At 43.4% G+C, this 24,146-nt stretch overlaps 1 protein-coding gene across 4 annotated transcripts in view; it reads right to left on the bottom strand.

The window, feature by feature from the left end:
• The window catches only part of ALDH18A1 (aldehyde dehydrogenase 18 family member A1), a 37,031-nt gene extending 13,125 nt beyond the window's left edge, over positions 1 to 23,906 (bottom strand). Inside the window, exons 1-9 of one of the 4 annotated variants that reach the window (XM_038181490.2) lie at positions 23,772 to 23,906; positions 15,015 to 15,138; positions 11,484 to 11,707; positions 8,787 to 8,936; positions 8,592 to 8,696; positions 5,706 to 5,864; positions 4,841 to 4,931; positions 2,277 to 2,401; positions 417 to 561 (exon numbers count right to left, since the gene is read on the bottom strand). In XM_038181490.2, the coding sequence (XP_038037418.1) occupies positions 417 to 561; positions 2,277 to 2,401; positions 4,841 to 4,931; positions 5,706 to 5,864; positions 8,592 to 8,696; positions 8,787 to 8,936; positions 11,484 to 11,707; positions 15,015 to 15,108 (1,093 nt within the window). In that variant the 5' untranslated portion in view covers positions 15,109 to 15,138; positions 23,772 to 23,906. Of the gene's footprint in view, positions 1 to 416; positions 562 to 2,276; positions 2,402 to 4,840; positions 4,932 to 5,705; positions 5,865 to 8,591; positions 8,697 to 8,786; positions 8,937 to 11,483; positions 11,708 to 15,014; positions 15,139 to 18,621; positions 18,808 to 23,771 lie in introns of those variants that run through there. The other 3 variants (XM_027460169.3, XM_027460170.3, XM_027460172.3) reach the window with 3 other exon arrangements.
• Positions 23,907 to 24,146: the final 240 nt, after the last annotated feature.

Genomic DNA, 24,146 nt, shown 5'->3' with positions numbered 1-24,146 from the left:
TTGTTACATTGTCACAGCAACACAGAGGCAGGAAAACATTCCTACACACTGTAGCAAAAGATTGAGTCATAAAAAGAACTTCTGATAAAATATAAAACTACACAGTATCTTAGTTCAGCGGTACAGTCTATATGCACACTTTCACCCTGAATTCGTCAATAATAGATGATAACCTCTAAGACTAAAAATAATACAAATTCTACTTAGTACTTTGAATGCAAGTCTGATGCAGCAAGTCATCAGCTGGAAGAAACCCAAGCAGAGGATTCAAGATGTTCTATTCCAACATTAAAAATTAATTTGTCAAGCAGAGCATAGTTTCCCATTTGTTGAATACGCAGGCCTAGCCAAATTTCAACCCTAGACTTTCAAGAAGTCTCTACAGATACCAATGTACATGTTACTTCTGTACTCACCTGCAGGTTTTACCTCTGAAAAAAAAGTTCCAACTTTCTTCCCTTCCACAATATCTGTGATGACATGACCCGAGATCTTTGGGTGCGTTCCATTTGCAATCACTACAGAGGTGCCTCCTTGGAGGGCCCACAGAGCTGCTTTCACCTACAATGAAGGACAGAGCTAGCTCCCGAAAATGCACTTGTTATTTGAATCCCATTTTCAACAAGAATTTTTGCTCCACTTTGATCACTTATGTTGGAAAAGACCCTTAAGTCCAACCATCAACCTAATGCTACCACTAAATCATATCCCTAAGTACTATGTCAACATGTCTCTTAAATACTTTTTAGGATGCGGACTCTACCACTTCCCTGGGCAGCATGTTCTAATGTCTAAGCACCCCTTCCACGAAGAAATGCTTCCTGATATCCAACCTAAACCTCCCCGGCACAACTCGAGGCCATTCCCTCACACCCTATCACTTGTCACTTTAGAAAAGAGACCAACACCTTGCTAAAACCTCCTTTCAGTAGCTGTAGAGGTCAGTGTGGCCTCCCCACTGCCTTCTTCTTTCCAGACTTAAATCCCAGTTCCCTTAGCTGTTCCTCACGTCATTTTCTAGTTCCTTCACCAGCTTTGCTGCTCTTCTCCAAGTGTATTCCCAGAAACTCAGTATCTTTATTCTAGTGAGGTGTACTGGGTCTGGCTGGGATGGAGTTAACTTTCCCTGCAGCAGCCCATACAATGCTGTGCCCTGCACTTGTAGCTAGAACAGCTCTGATATCACACTGGTGTCGTGTCTGCTGCTGAGCAATACTGGCACAGCATCAGGACTCCCTCTAACACCTCCCAGAGCTAGCAAGCTGGGGTGGCCAAAAGACAAGGAAGGAACATCACCAGGGCAGCTGACCTAAACCAACCAAAGGGATATTCCATACCATCTGATGTCACACTCAGCAATACAAGGTGGAAAAAAGAAAAAGAGGGGAGGGGAGGGGTGGGCTCTCGTTGTGAAAACATCTGTCCTCCAGAACAACGGCTAAGTGTGTTGAGGCCCTGCTTCAAGGACATGGTCAAGCATCGCTCACTAGGGGGAAGTAGAGAGTAATTTCTTTCCTCTGCACTTCCACACAGCCTTTGCTTGTTGATTTTATTTTTTTCCCCTTTTCCCCTTTCTCTTTTTTTTCCTTTTAGTCAAACTAATTAATTAATAATATTTTTGCCTTTAATTAAATTATCCTTATCTCGACCCGTGAGTTGTTTCTTTCCTTTTCTTCTTCCCCTCCTCTTCTGAGGAGGGGGAGTGAGAGAGTGGTTGTGGTGGAGTTCAGCTGCCTAGCAAGGTAAAACCATCACATGAGGGGGACCAACACCAAGCACAGTACTCAAGGTGTGGTCTCACCACTGCCAAGTACAGACGGACCATCACTTCTGTTGTACTGCTGGCTGTGCTATTTCTGATACAAGCCAGGATGTTACTGGCCATCTTGGACTCCTGGGCATACTGCTAGCTCCTGTTCAACAAGCTGTTGACCAACACAACACCCCCAAGTCCTTTTCTGCCAGGCAACTTTCTGGAACACTGCTTGTGACCAGCTGCCAACTGGATTGAACTCCAGAGACCTTTTGAGCGCAGACATACAACCACCAGTGCTGGTGAATACAGCTGTTCCTCCCTAGGGGTAGGGCTTGGCATTTCCCTCTACTGAACTTCTAAAGGTTCCTGCCTGCCCCTATCTGCAGCCTGTCAAGGTTCCTCTGAATAGCAACACAATTATCTGCTCTATCAGCCACTCCTCTCAATCTTGTATTATCAAGTCCCCTTTCCACATCTCCCTTTTCCTCTCAATAAGAAAATAAGTGTTCTAAATTTCTACCTTGGCTTCCATGCCTCCCATTCCCACCCGGGATTTGGTTCCAAATGTCACAGATTGTTGGTCTCCTGGGTAGAATATGTCAATGAGCTTTGCATCATCAGATCCTGGAGGGCTGTCAAAGAGTCCTGAAATGAATAATAAAAAACTGTTAATGTTACATATCTTCTGTTCCAAAGATCACCAGTGAAAAATAAATAAAGCCTTTGAGGCTAAAAAGCTGTATTCCACTTTACAGGATACAAAACTTCCACTGAACCCTCCTTTTGTGGAACTGAAAGGATGAAACACTAACATGCAGGCTCAAGATGTGTAACTTTGCCAAAATTGTAGCTAGTACGAGGCAACAGAATATCCACATGCCGAATAGTATCAGGTAAGCTGGGAAGTACTGACATTTCAGTGAGGTTAGAGAGAAAACCAGGAAGAGTGTGCAGGTTTTATATGGTTCAGAATCAGGGCTTACACACAAGAGTGCACAATGGAACAAACGATAGTCCTCTTCACCTAAAATCTCAGATGATATTCCTGAATGCTGTGTTGTACACTGATAAACTGGGCAACCTAGAAATACGTATAAAGGCTAACTATTGAGTTCTGCAAAGAAAGGACACAAGACTATAGACACACACATTAATTTTAAATAAATATAGTAATTTTATTTAACTATGCTCTGAGTTGAGTGATACTTCTGTTTACCTAACATGTAAACCCTAAACTCTACCACCAAACTTCCCAGACGTTCTATGCGAACAAACATGTCACAGATTAAAGTGCACAAGTGAAGAGTACCTGAGCTCTTCCTTGATAGCTTGAGAAGGAAAGGACACTTCTTTCCATAAACAAGATACCGCATCAAATGAATAAGCTGTGAGGAAATGGGAGTGGTTTTCTGTTTGTTTGTTTGTTTTTTTAATAAGTTGTTTGGACTATCATTTTTGTTATTTTTTTTCTGAGGCAGTCATTTCAACTAGAATCAACCATGAAATCCAGCTGAAACAGCTGGAAGAAACTGTGGTTATGAAAAGCCAACCTCCTTCCTTCTCAGGGCCTACAATATGGACCAAAGTCCAGAAGCCACTGAAGGAAACATGTCTGGAGATGATAAAAAGACTATACGATTTTGTTGATGTCCTGGTGTGAAACTGTACCTACTACCTTCTTCTTTCTAGAAAAGCACCTTCAACATCAACAGGTTACAGACTTCATGGCAGCACAGCTCACAAGACTAGACCAGTATCAGCCGCATGTCTGGGAGAAAGAAAAGCTAGCAAGCTCCAGGCATCTGGAAAGCAATATCCAGGATATGTAAAGTACCCATAAATCACTGAAAGACAGAATCCACTGCCAGAAGAAGCAAACAAATGTAGAACAGTGCTTGGCTTATATGCAGGGAAAGACTATGTATTTAGAGTCAGGAGTATGAGTCATGACCATATACAATTCTGAGAAGCTAGCAGAAGTACCATAGCATCCACACAGGGCATGCCTTCCAATCCTTTTACCGGCTTTGTTGCCCTCCTCTGTACACTTCCAGGGATCTTAACATTCTTTTTATATTGTAGAGCCCAGAATTGCACACAATATTGAAGGAGAGGCTTCACCAAATACAGTGGGAGAATCACCTCTTTTGACCAGCTGGCTATGCTGTGTTTAATATATCCCAAAATGCTAGACAGTATCTGTGATTCTGAATCTTTTAGCTATCTTCCCAGGGCCCTGAAATTTATTTTGATTGAACACAGACTTCTTGCTGCAACTTTGTTGGTACCCACATGAAAGAGCAGGAGTAGGTAATAATCTGAAGTTTGAACTAAGCTCGTAAGCTCATTAGCAATGCCCCTGATCCAAGCCCCAGGGAGGTAGAAAAGTTCTCTAAAAAGATGGTCTGGTCTGCAGATGGGAGCCTCTGTTCCCTTCAGAAGGCAGTCACCTATGACTATAACTTGGCACTATTTCTTCACAACACTGGCCTTGATCCTGCACTTGCTACAATGAGCTGGTTGATCTGACCTTGGTGGAACTTGCACAGAAACCCCTTCTTCCATCTTTTCACATCCATTGTCTAACAATACCCAGAGCCTCACACTTGTTTTGTAATGGAAGCTGATTGTGCAAGCAGTGGCTCCTCTTATAGCTCCATGTAGTAACTTGCTTCGACTCCTTGGTGTCCCCCTCTAGCTGCTGCCTTTATCCCGATGTGGATCAGATACTGGACCCACATCAGCAGTGGTTGTTCTAAGTTGGTATGTGTGTTCCAGAGAGGGAGAGCATAGATCCATTGATCTATGACCTTCTTGGGCTCCCAGATGCTTCTCAGTCTCCCTAGCTCCTCCTGAAGCTTGGCCACCAGGCAGAGCAGTTCATGGGGCACACCTCCCTCAGGCATGCTGGCTATTACCCGTCATTTCAGAGAGTAGTCCCAGGCACACCCTACAGCCTAAAAGCTGAGTGGTTGAATGAACTAACTGAAGCTCTGAGTAGTTGCATTAGTCCTACTGAGTGCCAGAGGAACAAAAGCAGAGGACATGTTTTTCTGCTGGGTGATAAAGAAATGTCTCACAAACCTTCTACATCTGAGAGAACAATCAGGAGATCAGTCTTCATTTCAACAGCCAGTCGTGCTGCCAGACTGTCATTATCCTTCACACTAATCACCTGCAATGAATACACACAGGTCAAGAATACTGAATAGTGGGAAGAACTGGGAAATCTGGCTACAACATACAAAAGCAAGCTACCTCAGCACTACCAAATCCTTATGAACTGCTTTGGTTCTACTCACTAAAAACTCTTAGAAGATGATTTTTTCATGAAAGTAAGTAGTCTTTTGGAAAACAGTCAAACAGTATCAAAACAACAGGCAGTCAGAGCAGTACCCACATTCTCCACCTTGGGTGCCCAATTAAAGAACAAGAGGTACTAACTGACCATGCTATAAGCACAGGTGTTCACAGAATCACAGAACTGTAAGGGTTGGAAGGGACCTCAGGAGATCATTGGGTACAACCCCCCTGCCAAAGAGGGTTCCCTAGAGCAGATTGCCCAGAGAGGCGTCCAGACGGGCCTTGAATATCTCCAGAGAAGGAGATTCTGCAACCACCCTGGCCAGCCTGTTCCAGTGCTCTGAAACATGATGATCTGCAGAAGTTCCTTTCAACCTCAAATATTCTGTGAAAACCAAACCAGGCACACTTGCTTTTGGCAGAACAGATAATATCTGGCCTTCTTCTAACCCACAACAATGTATCATGCTAGAAGCAGACAGACAGGTCAGCAGAGTTTTCTGGTCCCTCTGTCCACATTACTAATTGCGTGTGTTTGTTTCCCTGCTGCAGGCTCCAGAGGTCCCCAATTACAGTGTTAGTAAACTACAAATTAGTGCCGTACAATCTACAAGCAGAATCCACCCCCTTGCAATACTTTACCCACATTTACCCCCTGCAGATCACTGTTCGGCTCTGGAGGTGGAACAACAGCATCATTAGTATTAATTATAGGGACAATATTCATTCTTAAAAGTTCATGTAATGTTCCATTTAAGTTCCGACGCTTCTGTTCGTCATGGAAATCCAGGTTGGTGACTAAAATCTAAAAGGAGGAGAAAGACTTAATATATACTTAGCCTATCACTTATCCTGAGAAAAATATAAACATACATAGTAATGTAATGGACCATTCAAGCCCTTTGGATCACCAAGAAACCGTAAGCCACATTTAAAAGATAGAGAATGCAAATGAGAAATATTCTTTCCACAACATTTTCAGATTTGCATGACAACTTCTACTGGAGCCTATAATGGCCTTTTTCAAGCAAACAGATCAGAGGCTTCAGGAATCAGCTTGGAAAAAAATAAAAAAATAAAATTAAAACATAAGCAGAACACAGATGTTGATGATAATCATTAAAAGCCATTTTTAATTTTTACTTTGCCACTGGACGTTTGAGAACTAGGTAAATAATTCCATTATGCAAATGTTACAACATTTGGAATCAACGTGTGCACTGACTTTTTGGTAGAAATGAAATTATCTCTTAAATCAAAGGAATGATAGCTGTCTATAGACTTGACCAAGATTATAATCCAGTGAAGTCTATGGTAATTTTAGCTATACTGTAAACATTTTAGTGGTATCAGTTACGCTGTATTATGGGGAGGAATTCCTGCAAGTGAGACTTTATACTAGGCTCTTAAATTCATTAAGTATCTAAACAAATAGGGCCTTACAGTTGATGTGATGCTGTGTTCTCAGTGTATTTAAGGTAAGTAAAGACTACTGAGAAAGAACAGAATAATTCAGTTTGAAGGGACCTTCAGAGATCATCGAGTCCAACTGATCATCAAGTTCACCAGTTCTCACCATTTCAGGGCTACACAAAAGCTAAAGCATCTTATTAAGGGCATTGACAGGCATGGGACATCAACCACTTTGCCAGGCACCCTGTTTCAGTGATTGACCACCCTCATGGTAAAGACATTTTTCCAGTTTGAACCTCCCCATCACAGCTTTCTGCCATTCCAAAACTATGGAGTGCTTCCCGACTTCCTGTATCATTCCAGTAAAGACTGTAGCATATAAAACACGGAGAAAAAAGCAAACCACAGAATATCCTGAGCTGGTAGGGACCCACGAGTATCATTGAATCCAACTCCTATGACAATCCAACGACAGCTCCTCCTAACTTAATGCCATCTGCAAACTTACTAAATATGCGTTTGAGTCCTGCATCCAGATAATTAAAAAAAAAGGGAGAACTGGCCCTGAAATGGAGCTCTGTGGAACCCCACTACTGACTGGTCATCAGCCTGATGTAGCCCAATTTACTGTAATCCTTTGAGCCCAAACTGTCAGCCAATTGCTCACCCACTGTATTTATCTAGCTGTATGCTGGACATTTTGTCCAGAAGGATACTATAAGAAACAGTATCATAAGCTCTGCTGAAATCCAGAACTGGCCCTTGGTCAGCTAGGCGAGTAACCTTGTCATAAAAGAAAATTATTGTCTGACACATCTGGTGGCCTTCTATGATGTGGTTACAGCGTTGTTGGATAGGGGAAGAGCAAATGATATCCTTTACTTGGACTTGTGCAAAGCATTTGGCATTTGACACTGTTCCCCATGACATCCGTGACTCTGAATTGGAAAACACGCTTATTTGACGGATGGACCACTTGGTGGGTAAGGAATTGGCTGGATGGTCACACTCAAAGAGTTGCGGTCAACAGCCCAATGTCCAGGTGGAAATCGGTAATGCCTGGTGTTCCTCAGGGTCAGTACTGGGACTGGCACTGTTTAATGTCTTTGTGACACAGACAGTGGGATTGAGTGCACCCTCAGCAAATTTGCTGATGACACCAAGCTGTGTGGTACAGTTGACACACTGAAGGGAAAGGATGCCATCCAGAGGGACCTTGACAGGCTTGAGAGGTGGGCCTGTGCAAACCTCATGAGGTTCAACACGGCCAAGTGCAAGGTTTTGCATCCGGACTGGGGCAATCCCAAGCACAAATACAGGCCGGGCAGAGAATGGAATGAAAACAGCCCTGAGGAGAAGTGCTTTGGGGTGATTGTTGACAAGAAGCTCAACATGAGCCAGCAATGTGCACTTACAGCCCAGAAAGCCAAGCATATCCTGGGCTGCATCAAAAGAAGTGTGGCCAGCAGGTGAAAGCAGGTGATTCTTCCCCTCTGCTCTGCTCTTGTGAGACTTCACCTAGAGTATTGTGTTGAGCTCTGGGGACCCCAGCACAAGAAGGACATGGACCTATCAGGGCAAGTCCAGAGCAGGGCCACAAGGTTGATCAAGAAGGAGCTGGAGCACCTCTCCTATGAAGGCTGGCTGAAGGAGTTGGGGTTGTTCAGCCAGGAGAAGAGAAGGCTCCAGGAAGACTTTACAGACTGCTACTTAAAGGGTGCTACAGGAAAGCTGGGAAGGGACTCTTGTCAGGGAGTGTAGTGATAGCACAAGGGGTACGGCTTTAAACTAAAAGAGTGTAGATTTAGATAAAAGGAAGAAGTTCTTTATTATGAGGGTGGTGAGGCACCAGCAAAGGCTGCCAAGAGAGGCTGTGGATGCCCCATCCCTGGAAGTGTTTAAGGCCAGGTTAGATGGGGCTTTGGCCAACCTGACCTAGTGGAGGGCCCTGCCCATGGCAGAGGGTTGGAATTAGTTGATCTTTAAGGTCCCTTCCAAACCAAACCATTCTATGATTATGTTAGATGAACAGGACTTTCCTCTCACAAACCCATGCCGGCTAACAACGCTATCACTAAGTGAAGTAGCAAGTCAGCCTAGGAAAGAAGGAATCCCTTACTTGAGCTGCACAGATGCTATACTGCGTAAACATGGCTTCATACAGAGCCATTAGTCCACTCTGGCCAGCTGCTGCACAGGCTCGGGCCTCTAAGACTGGAATAGCCTATAAAGATAAAGAATATCTGTTAGACAGTGACTTGAATATGTTCTACCCAACACTCAAGGAAAAGTGGGACTGCCACCAACCACTCACCATATCTTTTAGCTGACTCTGGCCTGAATGAAGTGCTTGCCTCACACTCTGAGAAAGCAAAATCTCATGACGCAACCGCTGCTTTCCAAAAGCTACAGCACCACTGGTAACAATCATCATCTCTCGGCCCTGATTCTGCAGCATTGACACCTGTAAGTACATAGAACAAAATTATGATGTAGAGTAAGACCATTGCTAGCCTGACAGTTCTGGGTACTACAGCTATTACATGCTCACCAATTCCTGCTGACAAAAATATTCTGCTTATTCATGGATGCACAAAGCAAGACAACCACCCTCCTGTACACCTTCCTAACTGCTTAGGAACTATGTAGAAGACCGCATGCAATCCATAGCTTCTGCTAAACTTTCTTTTCGCACTACCAGTTTTTATGACAATCATGCTTGAACCTTCACAATACATGTTACATAGCAACATTTCGGTAACTGTTGGCCCTCTACCTCCATTGCCATAGATAATGAAAGATAAAGTACAGAAAAGCCATATCCCCAACTTTCTTACCTACCATCCATTCCAAGAGCTTTTATTTTACTGTAGAGCTAACTCTGACAGTACAGCTTTTTACTGCTTCATCCAGACACGTATCTGGCCAAGTTACTTTCATAGTCCTAAAGCTAAATGTCTTACAAGAATATAATGTGTTATGCGAACCTCACTTCCCACAGAAGACATATCCAATCCCCCCAAAATCCTCATTTCATTTTGCAGGACCAATCTGTTTGTTGATCCCATCAGCTTTTCCTACAAGTAATGAAGTTTCATGATTTTTACTGGAAGAAGTCTGCAAATGCTCAAGCAATCAAGAAGTTTTTATTCTTTCTACAGAATTCATATACTTCAGTGCCATATTCCCACAAGATTCAACCAGTGCCTGAGTCATGTCTTATCTGTTGCATAAAAAAAAAAAACAAAAACAGCTCACTGTCAGAGTATCTCCTTCTGTGCTGCGTCCGGCTGAGACAGAGTTAACTTCCTTCACAGAAGCCCACATGAAACTGTTTTGGATTTGGGGACTAAAACAGTGTTGATAACACACTGATGTTTTGGCTATTGCTGAATAGTGCTTCCAGAGCATCAAAGCTTTCTTTTTCCCTACTCTGCCTCATGCCAGCAAATAGGCTAGGGTGGGCAAGAAATTCAGATGAGACACATTGACGTGAACCTGCCAAAGGGATATTCCATACAATATAACATCATCCTCATAAATAAAAGTAGGGTAACAAAAGATGAAAGAGCAGATGGTGAGGGAGGTAAGAAGATGACTTTCCAAGCAGCCATTGTGCCAGGACTACCTGGATGTCAGTCAGCTTGCGGGAGGTAGCAAGAGATTGCCTCTACATCACTTTTTTCTTTTCCCCTTTCCTTCATTTATTAAACCGCCTTTATTTCATCTCTTACATTTTCTTGCTTTTGTTCTTCAAATTTTCTTACCACTGGTGGTGGGGGCTGGGAGAGGGAAGTAAAAAGCAAAAAAAGCATCTGTATGGGTGCTCAACTGCTGGCTGGAGTCAACCCACCATACTTATTTATTTACTGAGTTATGTCGTGGTTCCGCTCGAGTGGGCAGCCGAGCTCCACCACAGCCGCTCTCTCACTCCCCCTCCTCAAAGAGGAATGGGGAGAAAATATGTGAAAAGGTCTCAAGGACTGAGATAAGGATGAGAAAATCATGCAATAATTATTGTAACGGGCAAAACAGACTCAGCATAAGAAGATAGATAGTAAGATTTATTGCTCATTACTAACAAGCTAGAGAAGTGAGAAACAAAGAAAAGAAACCAAAAGCACCTTCCCCCCATCCATCCTCTTCCACCTCCTCCCCACGAGCGGCGCAGGGGAACGGGGGAATGGGGGTTATGGTCAGTCTACAGCACTTCTTCTCTGCCGCTCCTTCTCAGTCACTCTCGTCCCCTGTGCTGTGGGGTCCCACCCACGGGATGCAGTCCTTGATGAACTGATCTGGCGTGGGCTTCCCACAGGCAGCAGCTCCTGCCAGGTCACCTGCTCCTGCATGGGCTCCTCTCCACGGGCTACAGGTCCGGCCCAGAATCTGCTCCGGCAGGGGTCTTCCACAGGCGGCAGCCTCCATCGGTGCAGGGCCACCTGCTCCACCGTGGTCTCCTCCACGGGCTGCAGCGTGGAACCCTGCTCCACCGTGGTACTCCATGGGCTGCAGGGGGACATCCTGCTTCACCATGGTCCTCACCACAGGCCGCAGGGGACTTCTGCTCCGGCACCTGGAGCACCTCTCCCCCTCCTTCTACACTGACATTGCTCCCTGCAAGGCTGTTCCTCACTCCCTTCACTCTCCCAGCTGCTGTGTGGCGCAGCGTTTTTTTCCTGTCTTAAATATGCTCTCACAGAGGCGCAAAACAACATCGCTTATTGGCTCAGATCTGGAAAACAATGGGGCCCTTCCCAAACATGGGGCAGCTTCTAGATCTTTCTCACAGAAACCACCCCTATGGCCCCCTGCTACCAAAACCTTGCCACGTAAACCCACTACAAGTTACAAGGTGTACAGTACCACAGCACAAGGGGATGAAAAAGGCCATTACATTTCTTTAAAAAGTTGTAACCGTTTTATGATTATTTTTTTCCTACGATCTTCTCTGCCATTCAACAGTCTCCAGGTGTCTGAAGTTAAAACCATTCCATTTCAGTTACAAAATTACCTGCTCCACTATAGATGCCAGCCTCCCAAGGGCCAAGCCACACTCATCTCCTCGAGTCACGACAGCACTACCCAGCTTCACTACAATCCGCTTTGCATGCTTCAGCTCACTGCGGTGTGCAAATGATTTGCCATGTGCACGGCTGAGTGGCATGGTGATAAATGGGATGTTGCTCCAATAACGGATGGATTCATTCCTTAATCTTTGATTATGGCGAAGGATATCTGCAGTTAAAGAAAGAAGAAGAAAAAAACAGTTTTTAAGCGTTTCATTCAGACTTCCGAGTCCCTTAAGTCATGTAACACTTCCTCTTTTTCCAAGGCTATAGCCCACAATACACACTTCTCAGTGACTGGGAATGAGAAGCCAGCTTTGAGGTCACTGAAATAAAGTGAGAATGAATAATTTCTGAGCAGCACTAACTTTTGCTAAGGTATATAAAGCAATATCCCATACATTAGAGCTCTGACTCTGGGCATCTAGAAAAGCAAACTGAAGGACACTGTAAAAGAGCCCATACAGCTCACAACAAAAAAATAAACGTGGTAGCTTTAAAAACACTCTCCTTTGCCATGCCTCATTAGATTCAACTAGCGAGTTTTCATCTATTGCAGAAAGCTAGGAAAGAAAAGAAATACATCTCACAGTCTGTAAGTCAGACCCTTTCTCACATTGATCAGCTGGGGGCAACGGAAGGGGGATGACGGATGTAAGAAGTCACCTTTCCACAGGATAAACAGGCATTGGAGGGAGCAAAAACAGTCATAGCACTACTGGGGTAAGATACAACAAGTATAAGACTTGCACCTCATTTAAAACAACGTACAAGGGAATATTTCTCAGCAAAAAGGACTTACTGTCCAAGGACTGTAAGACAAACCAGTCTACTATCGTCAGCACAGCACATTAGGCAGAATAGTGACTGTTAAGGTACAAATCACAAGCAACAGTCTGGATAATTTCTAATTGACAAAGATGTTGACCCAAACACACAAAGTACCAAGGTAAGCTGAAGGCATGAAAGCAGAATGGAAGCACTTCAATATACTTTGTAAAAAGTTTTGCAGAGCCAGTGAACTGTCTCTGAAGAGGGAGTGGTACAGATAAGATTATCTGCAAAGTATGTGTAAAGGCATAAGGAGGAATATGATAAGCAACATTACTTTAAAAATATTTTTTATGACATTGCCTTATTCTCCACCTATTTTTTGCACATTATTATTCAGAAATTACATTAAACAAGTTCAACTGTTAGGCAGTCTCAAATATTGCTACAGTAAAAGAAAAAAATATATTTCTGACATTGTTACAAAAAAAAAAAAAAAAAAAAAAAAAAAAAACGTGGACCCAGAGTATAGCATAAATAGCCAAAAGTGCATCATAGTCAAAAGATGGCACACATTCAGTCCTAAGCAATATAATTTTTTTTATATTGTTACTTCTGCTGGAGTTAAGACAGATATAACACAGTGCTACAGAAAAGAGAAGCCTGGCATTTAACAATGTTTTACATAATAAACCTATTTTGTTCATTATACACAAGAAAGAAGCTTAAATAATCCTAACTGAGGGCTATGCCAACATGCCACATTTTTATAGGAAACAGAAAACAGAATTTGGAGATTAATTTCATTTGCCACTCATTTTCACGAAGGAATAGTTGTGAATGTGAATAAAGACAGTAATATACATATATGGAAGAATAGGTAAAAGAGTTCAATTTAACTATTCTTTCAGTATTATACATTACTATGTAGTATTTGTCTATCCCACATGGTATGACCAGAAAGTAAGAACGATTTTAGTGTTTTCAGTTTTCTCAGCAAGAGCTCCAAGGTTTAGAAGCTTAAAAGAAGGCAGCTGTTGAGAGATAACCAGTATTTGAAGAATCATAGAATCATAGAATATCCTGAGTTGGAAGGGACCCTTAAGTCCCTTAAGGGTCCCTTCAAGTCCAACTCTTGACATCAAGTCCAACTCTTGACACCGCACAGGTCTACCCAAAAGTTCAGACCATGTGACTAAGTGCACAGTCCAATCTCTTCTTAAATTCAGACAGGCTCGGTGCAGTGACCACTTCCCGATAAATCACATTTTTCAGAGAGACAAGGAGAAAGGCAATAGTTCTGGAATGAGCAGATTTCATTCATCTTTCATTAAGTCCTAATTGCTAACCTGGCTCTATCACTGTGCAAACACGCTTTTAAAATTTATTTTGCACTACAGTGAGCAGTGAAATCAGCTCTAATGTTATACATGTATATGCAAAACATTTCTGATGATGTAAATCCACTGATTTGTTTCATATTCAATTAGGGCAAAGTTGATATAGCCATCCTGACAACATTTTGGACTAAACGGTTCCTAAGCATTCATTTTTTTCACATCCAGTACCTTATCAACCATTTCAATTCCTTAAAAAAGGGAAAACAAGCAAGACTTAAGTATGTGGCACTGCAGATCCTTTCGTGTGACCTGCATGAGGCTTGTTTCCCAGGAGTAAAGATGCAGAATTTCAAAATACAAACAAGCTGAACAGGATCACAACAGAAATATTGGAGAACAAGGGAAACCTGTAATACATTCTCAATTCAGCCTTGGAATGAAACTGATGAAGTAACTAGAGTTGCTCCAATACTGAATACTGACTATTGTCAATGCTAAGGAATAGTTTTCACAACATTGACTATGACTAGTTTACTGATTTTGGAAAATGTGTTATATTTAGAGATGCTACAAATGCGGAAGTCAACAGAGCTATATCTCGAAGAAAGAAAAAAAAAAGATTTTTCATGATTTAATAATCCATATGAATATGCACAAAAGAGAACTGTTAACCTAATGAGAAATGAAAATCTTGCATGCATTGGTAACAAACAGTTAACATTTTTATTCCATAATATTCCAGATACTGTCTTGATCCAGTAGAGTCAGTCTATTCCTGCCTTCACTCTAGTTGATTAGGGGTCTGAAACAGAGAATGGCCCTCTCAAGTCAGATTTTCATAACAGAACAGGGAACAACAATAAACATGTCATATTCTTAACCACTATCTACAGGGCACCTATGTATTTATACTCAGGCTTCCTGCAAGCATGTTTCTACTTTTACCTAATCCAAAGAAATTTTATCTTTACACCTTGCAATACCTGCCTTATTCAAGACATCTGCGGACTGAAAATGTGGATGGGGAGCAGGTATCATCAGACCATGTTTTCTATGAACAGATCAGGTTATTTTAAAATATCCTTATATTTTAAAATAAAAGAAATGCTTTTACAATGGGATTATTTACTTGAAATATGTCAGAATGAGAAATACAACCTCTGAAGACACCCAGCTCCATAATACTCAGTTAAGGAAGAAAGTAACAGTAAGAGAGTACAGCTTCAATTGCAGCTCACTCCAGAGGTTGTAAATTTTGAATTATGTTAATGAGGTGATTTAACTTCCAACACAGAAAAAGCATAGACATGCCCAGACACATACTGACTAACATTATTAGAAATGTGTGCTTTCTCTCATACATACAGAAACGGGAAATGGCTGCGATGGCATGTGGCGGCAACACAAAGCACCATCCAGGGGAACGGACAAGAGGGCTCAGAGCAGCTCGACACAACATTTTGAGATGCCTTCTGCAAATCAAGGATATCTGCAAGTTAAAAGGAAGGGTGGGGGGGAAGGAAACTGGTTAAATATCAGTGAATTTCCATCTGTATTTCTCTCCTCCCCAACCAACCCCCCCCCCCCCCAGAACTCTTCCTTGTCATGTACAGTCTTAATGCAATTTCCCTGTGCAAGAGACAGCCCATTCTCCTCAGTCTCATGCTGTGACTTAGAAGATCTGAATGCTCCTGTTCCATACCTGCTGGCAGAAGATTATTATTAAAGATGAAGAACAAAACAGAGTTCCCCAAGAAGGGAATAGACTATTAGTGAATGTACCTACAATGGAAAAAACGTTGTAACTTTGTCCATGAAGCCTGGAGGAAAAAAACTGGAGACAAGTTGGATCATCTGTACACCTCACTACAGAGCATCTACTCAGAGCATATAATTCTCATGAATCACAGCCCTATTCAGTGTAGAAGATATGCTGGTTCATTTTTCACTGATCACTACCAAATGGCAAGATATTAACCCTGACTACAAGTAAGGACACTGATTTCCAAGGTATTTGGCATTAGTTTCCCTTGACTGAACTTTTAAGTTCTCAGGATACTCATAACACTAAAGCCACTGGAGCAAGTACCCAGTAACTGAGGGATACACAATAAGCAGTTTCCTACTACAGGTCTAAGTTGAAGTAATGCACCTAGTATCACAAAGAAAACAAAGGTAATGAACATGAATCCAGTTCTCCTGGATTGTGCCTTAGCCATGACACTTCTCCTTCCCCTTTTATAAAATCTTGCTTCCTTTACTTGCTTTCAATCCATCCCTCCACACCACTGGACCAGACAGGGCAAACAACATTGCACAAGCAGTGGTAGGGGGAGGGTATTGAATAGAAAACAAAGAGACCTCATAGCAACTGTAACAGCAGTTTTCTGATATACTTACCTTGACAAATTCAGTGCCTGGCAGTTCTGGCCTACACATACGCAAACATTATGAACACTTGAAGTTGCTTAATTACCCTGTATCAGTTTATCGTTACTATGCTTCATTACAATCCTTACCAAAGTATACACCTCTACATAAGACAAGGCATGCACCAGCAGGTAATGATTCTTTTTTTTGGCTAGTAAAGATCAGATAGCATGGCATTGTAACTACATTAACCTATTACACCTCTCCAGTTCTGTATTTCACCTGAAACGGCAGCCTTGACCACTGGAAGGATGAGGCAGACAAAGGACGCAGAGCAGATGACAGAGCTAAGCAAGTAGTCAAAGATTCCTTCTCGTAACAGGGCAAATTTAAAGGAGGTGGTAAAGGGTACTGACCAGACATTCCCTGCTTGAACCCTCCAGAGATCCTCTGTCACTTACCAGTTATTTCAGGCATGTGCCTCTGGGAGGTACAATTTCCACTGTCCAAATATCTGTCTGTTTGACTGTCCTACCTGGAAGTTCACCCTGCCATCCACCCAGTGTCAGCCATTGTCTTCCCAGTAGGCTCTTCATTTCACCTCTAGGGGATGCTCATAGTCCAACAGGTCCTGAAAACACGGACTGGCAAAGGGCAGCTCTTTTATCCGCCACTAAACCACGTCCCAAAGCACCACTAGACGTTTCTGAAACACCTCCGGGGATGGCCACTCCAGCACCTCCCTGGGCAGCCTGTTCCAATGCCCAACCACCCCTTCTGTGAAGAGATTCGTACCAATATCTGTCCTAAACCTTCCCAGCACAACTTGAGGCCATTTTCTGTGTCCTACCATTTGTCAGCTGAGAAAAGAGACCAACGCTCACCTCTCTACAACCTCCTTTCAGGGTAGGAGGGTCTCCCCTTAGCCTCCTTTTCTCCAGACTAAACACCCCCAGTTCCCTCAGGTTGCAGAACTACTCCTTTCTCTCCCCACACTGAGTCAGGGATTTAGAATTTATTTCAATGCTCACTTTCCATTCCGACATCATTTACAGTATTTCCATACCAGGATTGTTTTACTGAATACAGTAAGAAACAACAACAACAAAAAGCTAAAAAATTAAAAATAAAACCACCATCAACAGAAAACAACAACAAAACATCCCATACCACAACCTCAAAAATTCTGCCTTAGAGGGTAGGGGGGGTCCAATAAAAAGAAATGCAAAATGCATTATTTAGGTACAAAACTCTAGCATCAATTTTAAATCTTTTTGTCATTGCTAAGAAAACCTAATCTCACCAAACTAGTCTCCAAAACAGTCTTTTAAAAATACCACTCTCATCGTACCTTCAAGCCAATAAACGTTATCCTTATATCATCTCTCATAGATAGCATTACTATTGGCTAGTTTTTATGAAATTAGTAATTTCTAAGGAGCTATTAAGTACCCCAACACACTTGGATTCTGTTCCAGATCAGTGTAAAGAGACTTAAGTCACCTTCCCAGGAAGTCTGAAGTGGAATGAAGGTCTCAAATCCTAGAATTGGTGCTTTTAACAACAACAATCTATGACACTGGATATTTTTTTTTTCAGTCTGTTAGCTAAAAGCCCATGGGATGTCCACACCCATTTAATGCAAGTAGATAAAATAAGTTTAAATAAACTTTTCACACTTTTATATATAAAGGCCCATATCTCAATTAAGTGTTCAGGACATTCCACATATGAAAAAAAAAAAAAAGTCCTATAGAAAGAGTTATCCCGTACTACATTTAAGCAACAAAGCAGAGGTAAATCAAGTTCCCAGGAAAAAACACACGATTTTAATGAAGCAATTCTCTACCATAACAAAAGAAAAAGTCCTCTGTAACATTTGTAACTTTTTGTTATGTAAACAACTCTGTTAATTTACAAACTAAAACTTTTGTAAGAAAAAAAAAATCTGGATCTCTTAGTCTATCTCAAAAACAAGAAACCTTCCCAGAGGGAAGCCATTTCAGGAGAATGAACTAAAATAAAGAAAAGCTTCAAATACAGTGTCTTTAGAACAGTTCACAAATAGCTCTGACCAGAACTTTACACACATAAAATTTATACACAGAGTTTATAGAAGTTTATACACAGAGAGAACATATATCATGCAATTCTTTTCTACCAAGAATCCATTCCAGCTGGACAGTGTGGTCACGACAGTCTGTAGCCATTGCCACGTACAGCTGAAAAAAACCTGTCATGACCTGTAAAATCTGCTCTAATACTTTCAGCCTGAAGTACTGCAGAAGCTAATGTCCACACAATTTCAGTACTGCTCCCTTTTGTTCTATCTCGTATATAAACAGGCTAAGCAACACAGACAGCATTGTACGGCAACAGCACTGGAGACGGCACTAGAACCTCCAGCAGCCTGCCTGCAGAGAGGGCAAGCTGAGGAATGGAGCGATCCACACTACAGGCAAGCAGCAGATCCTGCTCAAGCACAGGCAGGATTTTAGCTTAGCAAAACACAACAGCAGGCAAATTACTTGCTGCAGTTATCAGTGACACCTACAGGTGCCAGCCCGTGTCTGAACACTTAGATCCACCTGGATCACCATACCTGTCCCCTGCTGCTGAAGCCGTGACACTGCCCAAGAGAAGCAGCAGCCGCAGGGTGCCAGGAAGCAGACAAGACCGAGCTCCGCGCAGGCCGCGGAAGGCAGAGGCGGCCGGCCTAGCGCAGCCAATCCCCAGCAGCACGAGCCACATCAGCACGGCACCGACAGGCTGAAGGCTGGCTGCCAGCTGACGTAACCTCCGCGACTGCGGCTTCATCCCTCCCAGCAAGCGTGCACACCTTCCCATCCCGCTGTCCCAGCAGATGATGTAATTCTACTCCACGTTGCAGCACAAAATCCAGGGCTTTACAGTTACAGCATTAACAACTGTTTTCTGTCTAGTCCCAGACCAGTCCAGACAGCCCTACCCATGGCACAGGCCGCCCATCCAGCTTCCCTTGACCTCAGTTCTCCCTGTTCTCAGATGTTTGCACTCTGATGCAGACAGGAGATGAAAGGGTCTATATAGCCAAACGTTTGAGAGTGGATTCACCTCCATCAGCCCCCACCTCCTGTGTTTTCTCCACTGAGTCCCAAACCTCTTCACTAGGGCTAGAGTGTTGGCTTTGCTCTTCATTCACCTCCCACGCCCTATTTGCATTCATTTCTGAATTAACCAAGAAAGCACTTGTTGCCACATTTCGCAAAAAACATAAATGCTACAGCTTCTCATCTTGAAAGGCATTACAAAATTCACAGCAGTTCTTCAGTTCAACTCAGATACTGGTTATACTTGCCTCCTGTCTGCATTTATTTTACCACCGTCATATTCCTATTTTCCTACTGCAATAAACAAATTCCACCAGCACCAATTCTCATGTCGTTACAAGAAAGTAAGTGGCGGGGGTTTCCCTGTTTTTGTATTTTGTTGTTTGTTTGTCTGTTTAAATTCTCAACACATCGTCCTCTAGAATCAGGAAACAAACTCACCTGAAAGTCTTACATCCATGGAGAAAATTTCAAACCCTGAACAATATTAGAGGGATGGGGAAGCTCACAACAACCTCTATGTCTCAAGAATTTATAGAAGACCAAACTCACAATTGGTTGAGGTTAAGATTCCACTGTCTCTACAGAAAGGAAAAGAAACTGCCCCCCTCAACCCCAAAATAAATATATGGACACCACTTTGTTAGAAGGCTATCTGAAGATTTCCACATTGCTGGAAGTGGAATTTGGTTTCATCATAGCACACATATGCCCTGCTTCACCTTCTCCCCGCTACAGTTATTAGCAAAGGTAAAGAATCCTGATGTGTACAAATGTAGAATACAGACAGCACCAGAATGATGGTGATTCAGACACAAGTGAAGAGGCAGAACGGCAATTAATGAGGCCAATAGCATAACATAGAAAAAAAAAAAAAAAAGCTGCTAAGCCTTCAATTTTATTTTTAAACACGTAACAAAAAACAGGAATGCCCTTATTTTAGATTGATCTGTCCACTTTTTAGCACATGCAACTCCTTTGAACCGTGCTTCTAAATAAAAAGCAAAAGGTTCCCCTCAACACCTTCAGCTACTGAAGAGCTGCTTTTGCTCTTCACACACTGAAATAAAGGAAGAATTGGTATGAGAAAATAAACAAAAACCTTTCCTTTACCAAACAAAACTGAGTGCTTTTACAGAAGGATGCTTGTTAACAGCAAAGAATCCTAGATTTCCTGCCTGATCAGCAGTAATTTACTTCAGTGTACAACAAACACATAAGGAAGTCAGCAATGAAAGACTGGTTTCAGATAGTTAAGGGTAGTGAACACTGAGAAATCTCAAGCAGAGCCTCATCTTCAAAGAAAAGGCCAAAGAACCATCCTGGTGGCAGTAACAATATGCGTAGGCCAGCATGCTACAGTCCACCTTCAGTCCTACGTACAATTGCTACAATTATAGGTAGGTATATCTCTAAACAAAAGGTTTGCATTTTTCTCTAATTGAACAAAAACAAGCAAAACCAAGAAAGAGTAGGTGTTTTAATCCAGATTACTACATGAGGACACAGGTAAATTTAATCAAGTGCTGGTCATCACTATGAAACCTAGAGACAGGGTCAGTTAGCATCTTTCATTTATTTCCCTCGTCTTAGCATCACCACTCTACTCTTGCCTGGATCAAATCTGGCTACTTTCCTCTAAAACCTGTTCTTAACACCAAACAGTGAAACATCAGATTCCACCTGCTGTTAAAGATAAAGACAACAGAGCTAAAATCTCAGTCCTGTGTCAGTTTCCCTACAGCCATCAAATCATCAAATCAAAGCTGTACAAGCATCAAAAGTCGTTCGGGAAAGCAACGGAGACGGAAAAAAGATTTTATAATAGCTCTGGCTAATATACTGACACTAGTGTCCTGAATGACAAGATGAAAATTCAGTACCTGGACACACATTCATATTCACAAGTAAATGTAGCCAGAGAAACAGAAGGATAGAAAGAAAAGAAATTTGAAAAATATAAACTGAAGTCTACAGTCTTGTTCAATATTCCCGGACAAAGACTGATATCTACATTTAGTACCCTATCAGCTCCTCCAGCACGTATTATAGAAGCTTTAGATGCAGTTTTGCACCCTTCTAAATTATTTATTCATACCCTCTGTATCCAAGGCCCCATTGTGGAACCTCTTCAACAACTGCCTTACAGCGGTCTTTAAGCCAGAAAACCATAGCATCCTGAGAAGAAAGACAGGGAAAAATCACCAGCTGTATGATTTATTTATAGGTCCTTGTCCTGTCACTTCTCAATGAAGAGTATCACTTAAAACAGCATTTATCAGTATCCTGATGGCATTCCCTCCAGTTCCTTATTTTTAAGCCTTTACCTACCTCTCTTTTTTTATTCTGTGTCCTCACAATGATGTGTTTACTTATTCTTTTGTGGTTGGGGAGAATAAAGAAGGTGTTTGGTTTCTACCAAGGATAAGCCAACACCCAATCCTAATGGGGAAAAACTTACCCCCAAAAAATTGGTATGACAGCAGTTTCCATCAGATGCCCAAATAAAGTATATGGGTGTGACAAGAAAACGATTAAAACTACCGAAACACTCCCCTGGTCTCTATCTTTGTGTGACTGGGGCTATCCACCTTCTCCACACCACTTAGTATCTTACAGACTTGTAACACGCACCTTCTCATTCCTGCACGTGAATTGTGGCTGCAGTGCTCAAGTTGCTCCTAAACAGTTCTGTCACCACAATTGTCAGTTTTGCCACCCCTCCTTCTCAAAGCTACAGCTCCCATCCCACTCCTTAAACCAGTGTTCAGCTTTATCACTAATGTTCTGGTCAGAGACCAACCAACCCACCTGACTACACAATCACATGAGCAGTAGCACCAGCAGAAGAGAAACACAGCAATTCCTGAGACTGTACTGCCACTAATAAAGCTGTTTACGATGCTCTTGCTGTTCTTAAACAAAAGCTATTTCATATCTATGATCATGTGCACTGCTTTTCCTTGACCTCCCCCACTAACCTCAAAAGAGTACAGCATGTTAGCCAGAAAAACGAGCCCAGAACAGCACACGATGCTCAGAGTTGGTTGGAGCATGTATTTATAGTGGCATGATACATATGGTCATGATACATCAAATGATATATCAAACGATATAAATGAATACATCAAATGATATACTCATTTTGCACTTCATTCCTTGCCTGGTAATTTCTAACATTCTATTTGCTTCTTGACTGCCACTAACACCTCAAACTGATGTTTCAGAGTATCATCTACAGTGACTCTCAGCGGTTTTCTTCCCTGGATACTGTAGAAAACTGTGAAAATACCATCGCTTTCATATTCCTACCAATACAACAGCAAGAAGAGCACCTGAAAAATTACCTGAAAAAGCCTGGGAGACGATCACTCTGCTACTTTCAACAACCCTGGCAAAGAGTAGTTTAGAAGAGGAAAGCAGTACAGCACACAAACTAATAAATCCATACAGAACTTGAAGGAACAAGCTTTCACCAACACAAACACAGAAAAGGTAATACCCTTTCTAAAGTGCCTAAATATAAATACTTTACTACAAAATAGAAAGAAGAAAATGTTAACCCTTTATAAGGTGCTTTTCAGTGTTATCAAGAGCAAATCTGACAAGAGAAAGAAGGCAGAGACTTTGAAGTACCCAGTGTTTTTAAGGGTACAGAGGCAACACAGGTACAAACATTTATGGAAGCATTTTAGTTATTTGTCATTTCAGAAAATAAAACTGTCCTTGACTTCATAGTACAGAGACAGTTGCTGAGGGTTTTGGGAAATCTGTGTAAGTTTTGGTCATCAAGTCTCCTTTATCTGCAGTTTTATTACTTCTTTCAGAGAGCTATCAGGTTTCTTCTTACAAAAACTGATCCTGTGAAGAAATGCTATGCAACCAACACAGGCTTATCACCAAGTGTTAAGACAAAACATAGGTAAGAACTCCTATGTCTCACGCAAGTGTCAGGAGGGTTTAAATGTTTTCTTTGGGCATGGAGAAATCTTCTCGGTAGGCATAAGAGACTGGCAAAGAAAGAAAGCCTCACAGTGCCACAGCTCTGCTTTTGCAAAATTCCAGAAGAACCAAGTCAGAACAGTTCTTATTGATGCTACTTATTGGTTCTACTGCTTGCAGAGATCCAAACAGCAGCTTCACTCTGCCAATGACTCCACGTAGCAGCAATGCTCTGTGGCCATCAAGAAAACGTAAAACAAAGCCTACACGCTTGTCTCAAGAAAACCTGAGACCGGGAGGATGGGGCGCCTCCAGACGCAGGCAGCACATCGCACACCCCACGGGGCGCACCTCAACCGCCGCAAGGCTTGGCTCGCTGCTCTCCCAGGAGCTCTCGTTGCTCCGCAGCGAGCCACGGCAGCGGCTCCTAACCCCAAGCCGCAGAGCTGGTCCCCGCGGCGCTCAAGCGGAGGCGGCGCGGCCACACGCCCCGCCCCGCCCCGCCCCGCGCCCCGCGCCCCGCCCCGCCCCGCCCCGCGCCCCGCCCCCCTACGGCTCCGGCACCGGCCGCACCTCGCGACCGCGGCTTCCCGCCGGCAGCGCGGCCACCGCGGAGCGCGCGCCGGGCGGCCCAGCCCGGCCAGGCCAGCAGCGCGCGCCTCGCCTCACCGCACCGCTTGCGGCCCCGCCAGCCGGCCCCGAGCTCGAGCTCCACACGCACCTGGCCGGGCTCCTGCCGCCGGCGGCGCGCTCCGGCCGGGGGGAGGCGCTCGGGCGGGAGAGCGCTCTGCGGAGCGGGCCGGCGGCAGGAGGCGCGCTCCGGGACAGCCGGGGCCGAGCGGGACGGCGGCCGAGCACCGGCGGCTCCGCCAGCGGCGCTTCCCGCCTCCCTCCGAGCTCGGCCGAGCTGCTGCTGCTGAGGGCGGGGGCGGCGCTTCGGCGGAGCCCCGTCCCCGCACCACCCCCTGTCGCGCCGGCGGCTCCTCCCCGGGCTGCGCCCCCCGCCGGGCCGCGGCCGCAAGCGCGAGGAGGTGGGTCCTGGGGACTCCTCGCGCGTTGACCGAGTCTTCCCGCTGCAGACACCGCGCCGCCTTCG

Source organism: Anas platyrhynchos, chromosome 6 (assembly GCF_047663525.1).
Source record: "Anas platyrhynchos isolate ZD024472 breed Pekin duck chromosome 6, IASCAAS_PekinDuck_T2T, whole genome shotgun sequence".
Classification (NCBI taxonomy): domain Eukaryota; kingdom Metazoa; phylum Chordata; class Aves; order Anseriformes; family Anatidae; genus Anas; species Anas platyrhynchos.
This window is presented reverse-complemented; position numbering and strand designations above follow the sequence as displayed.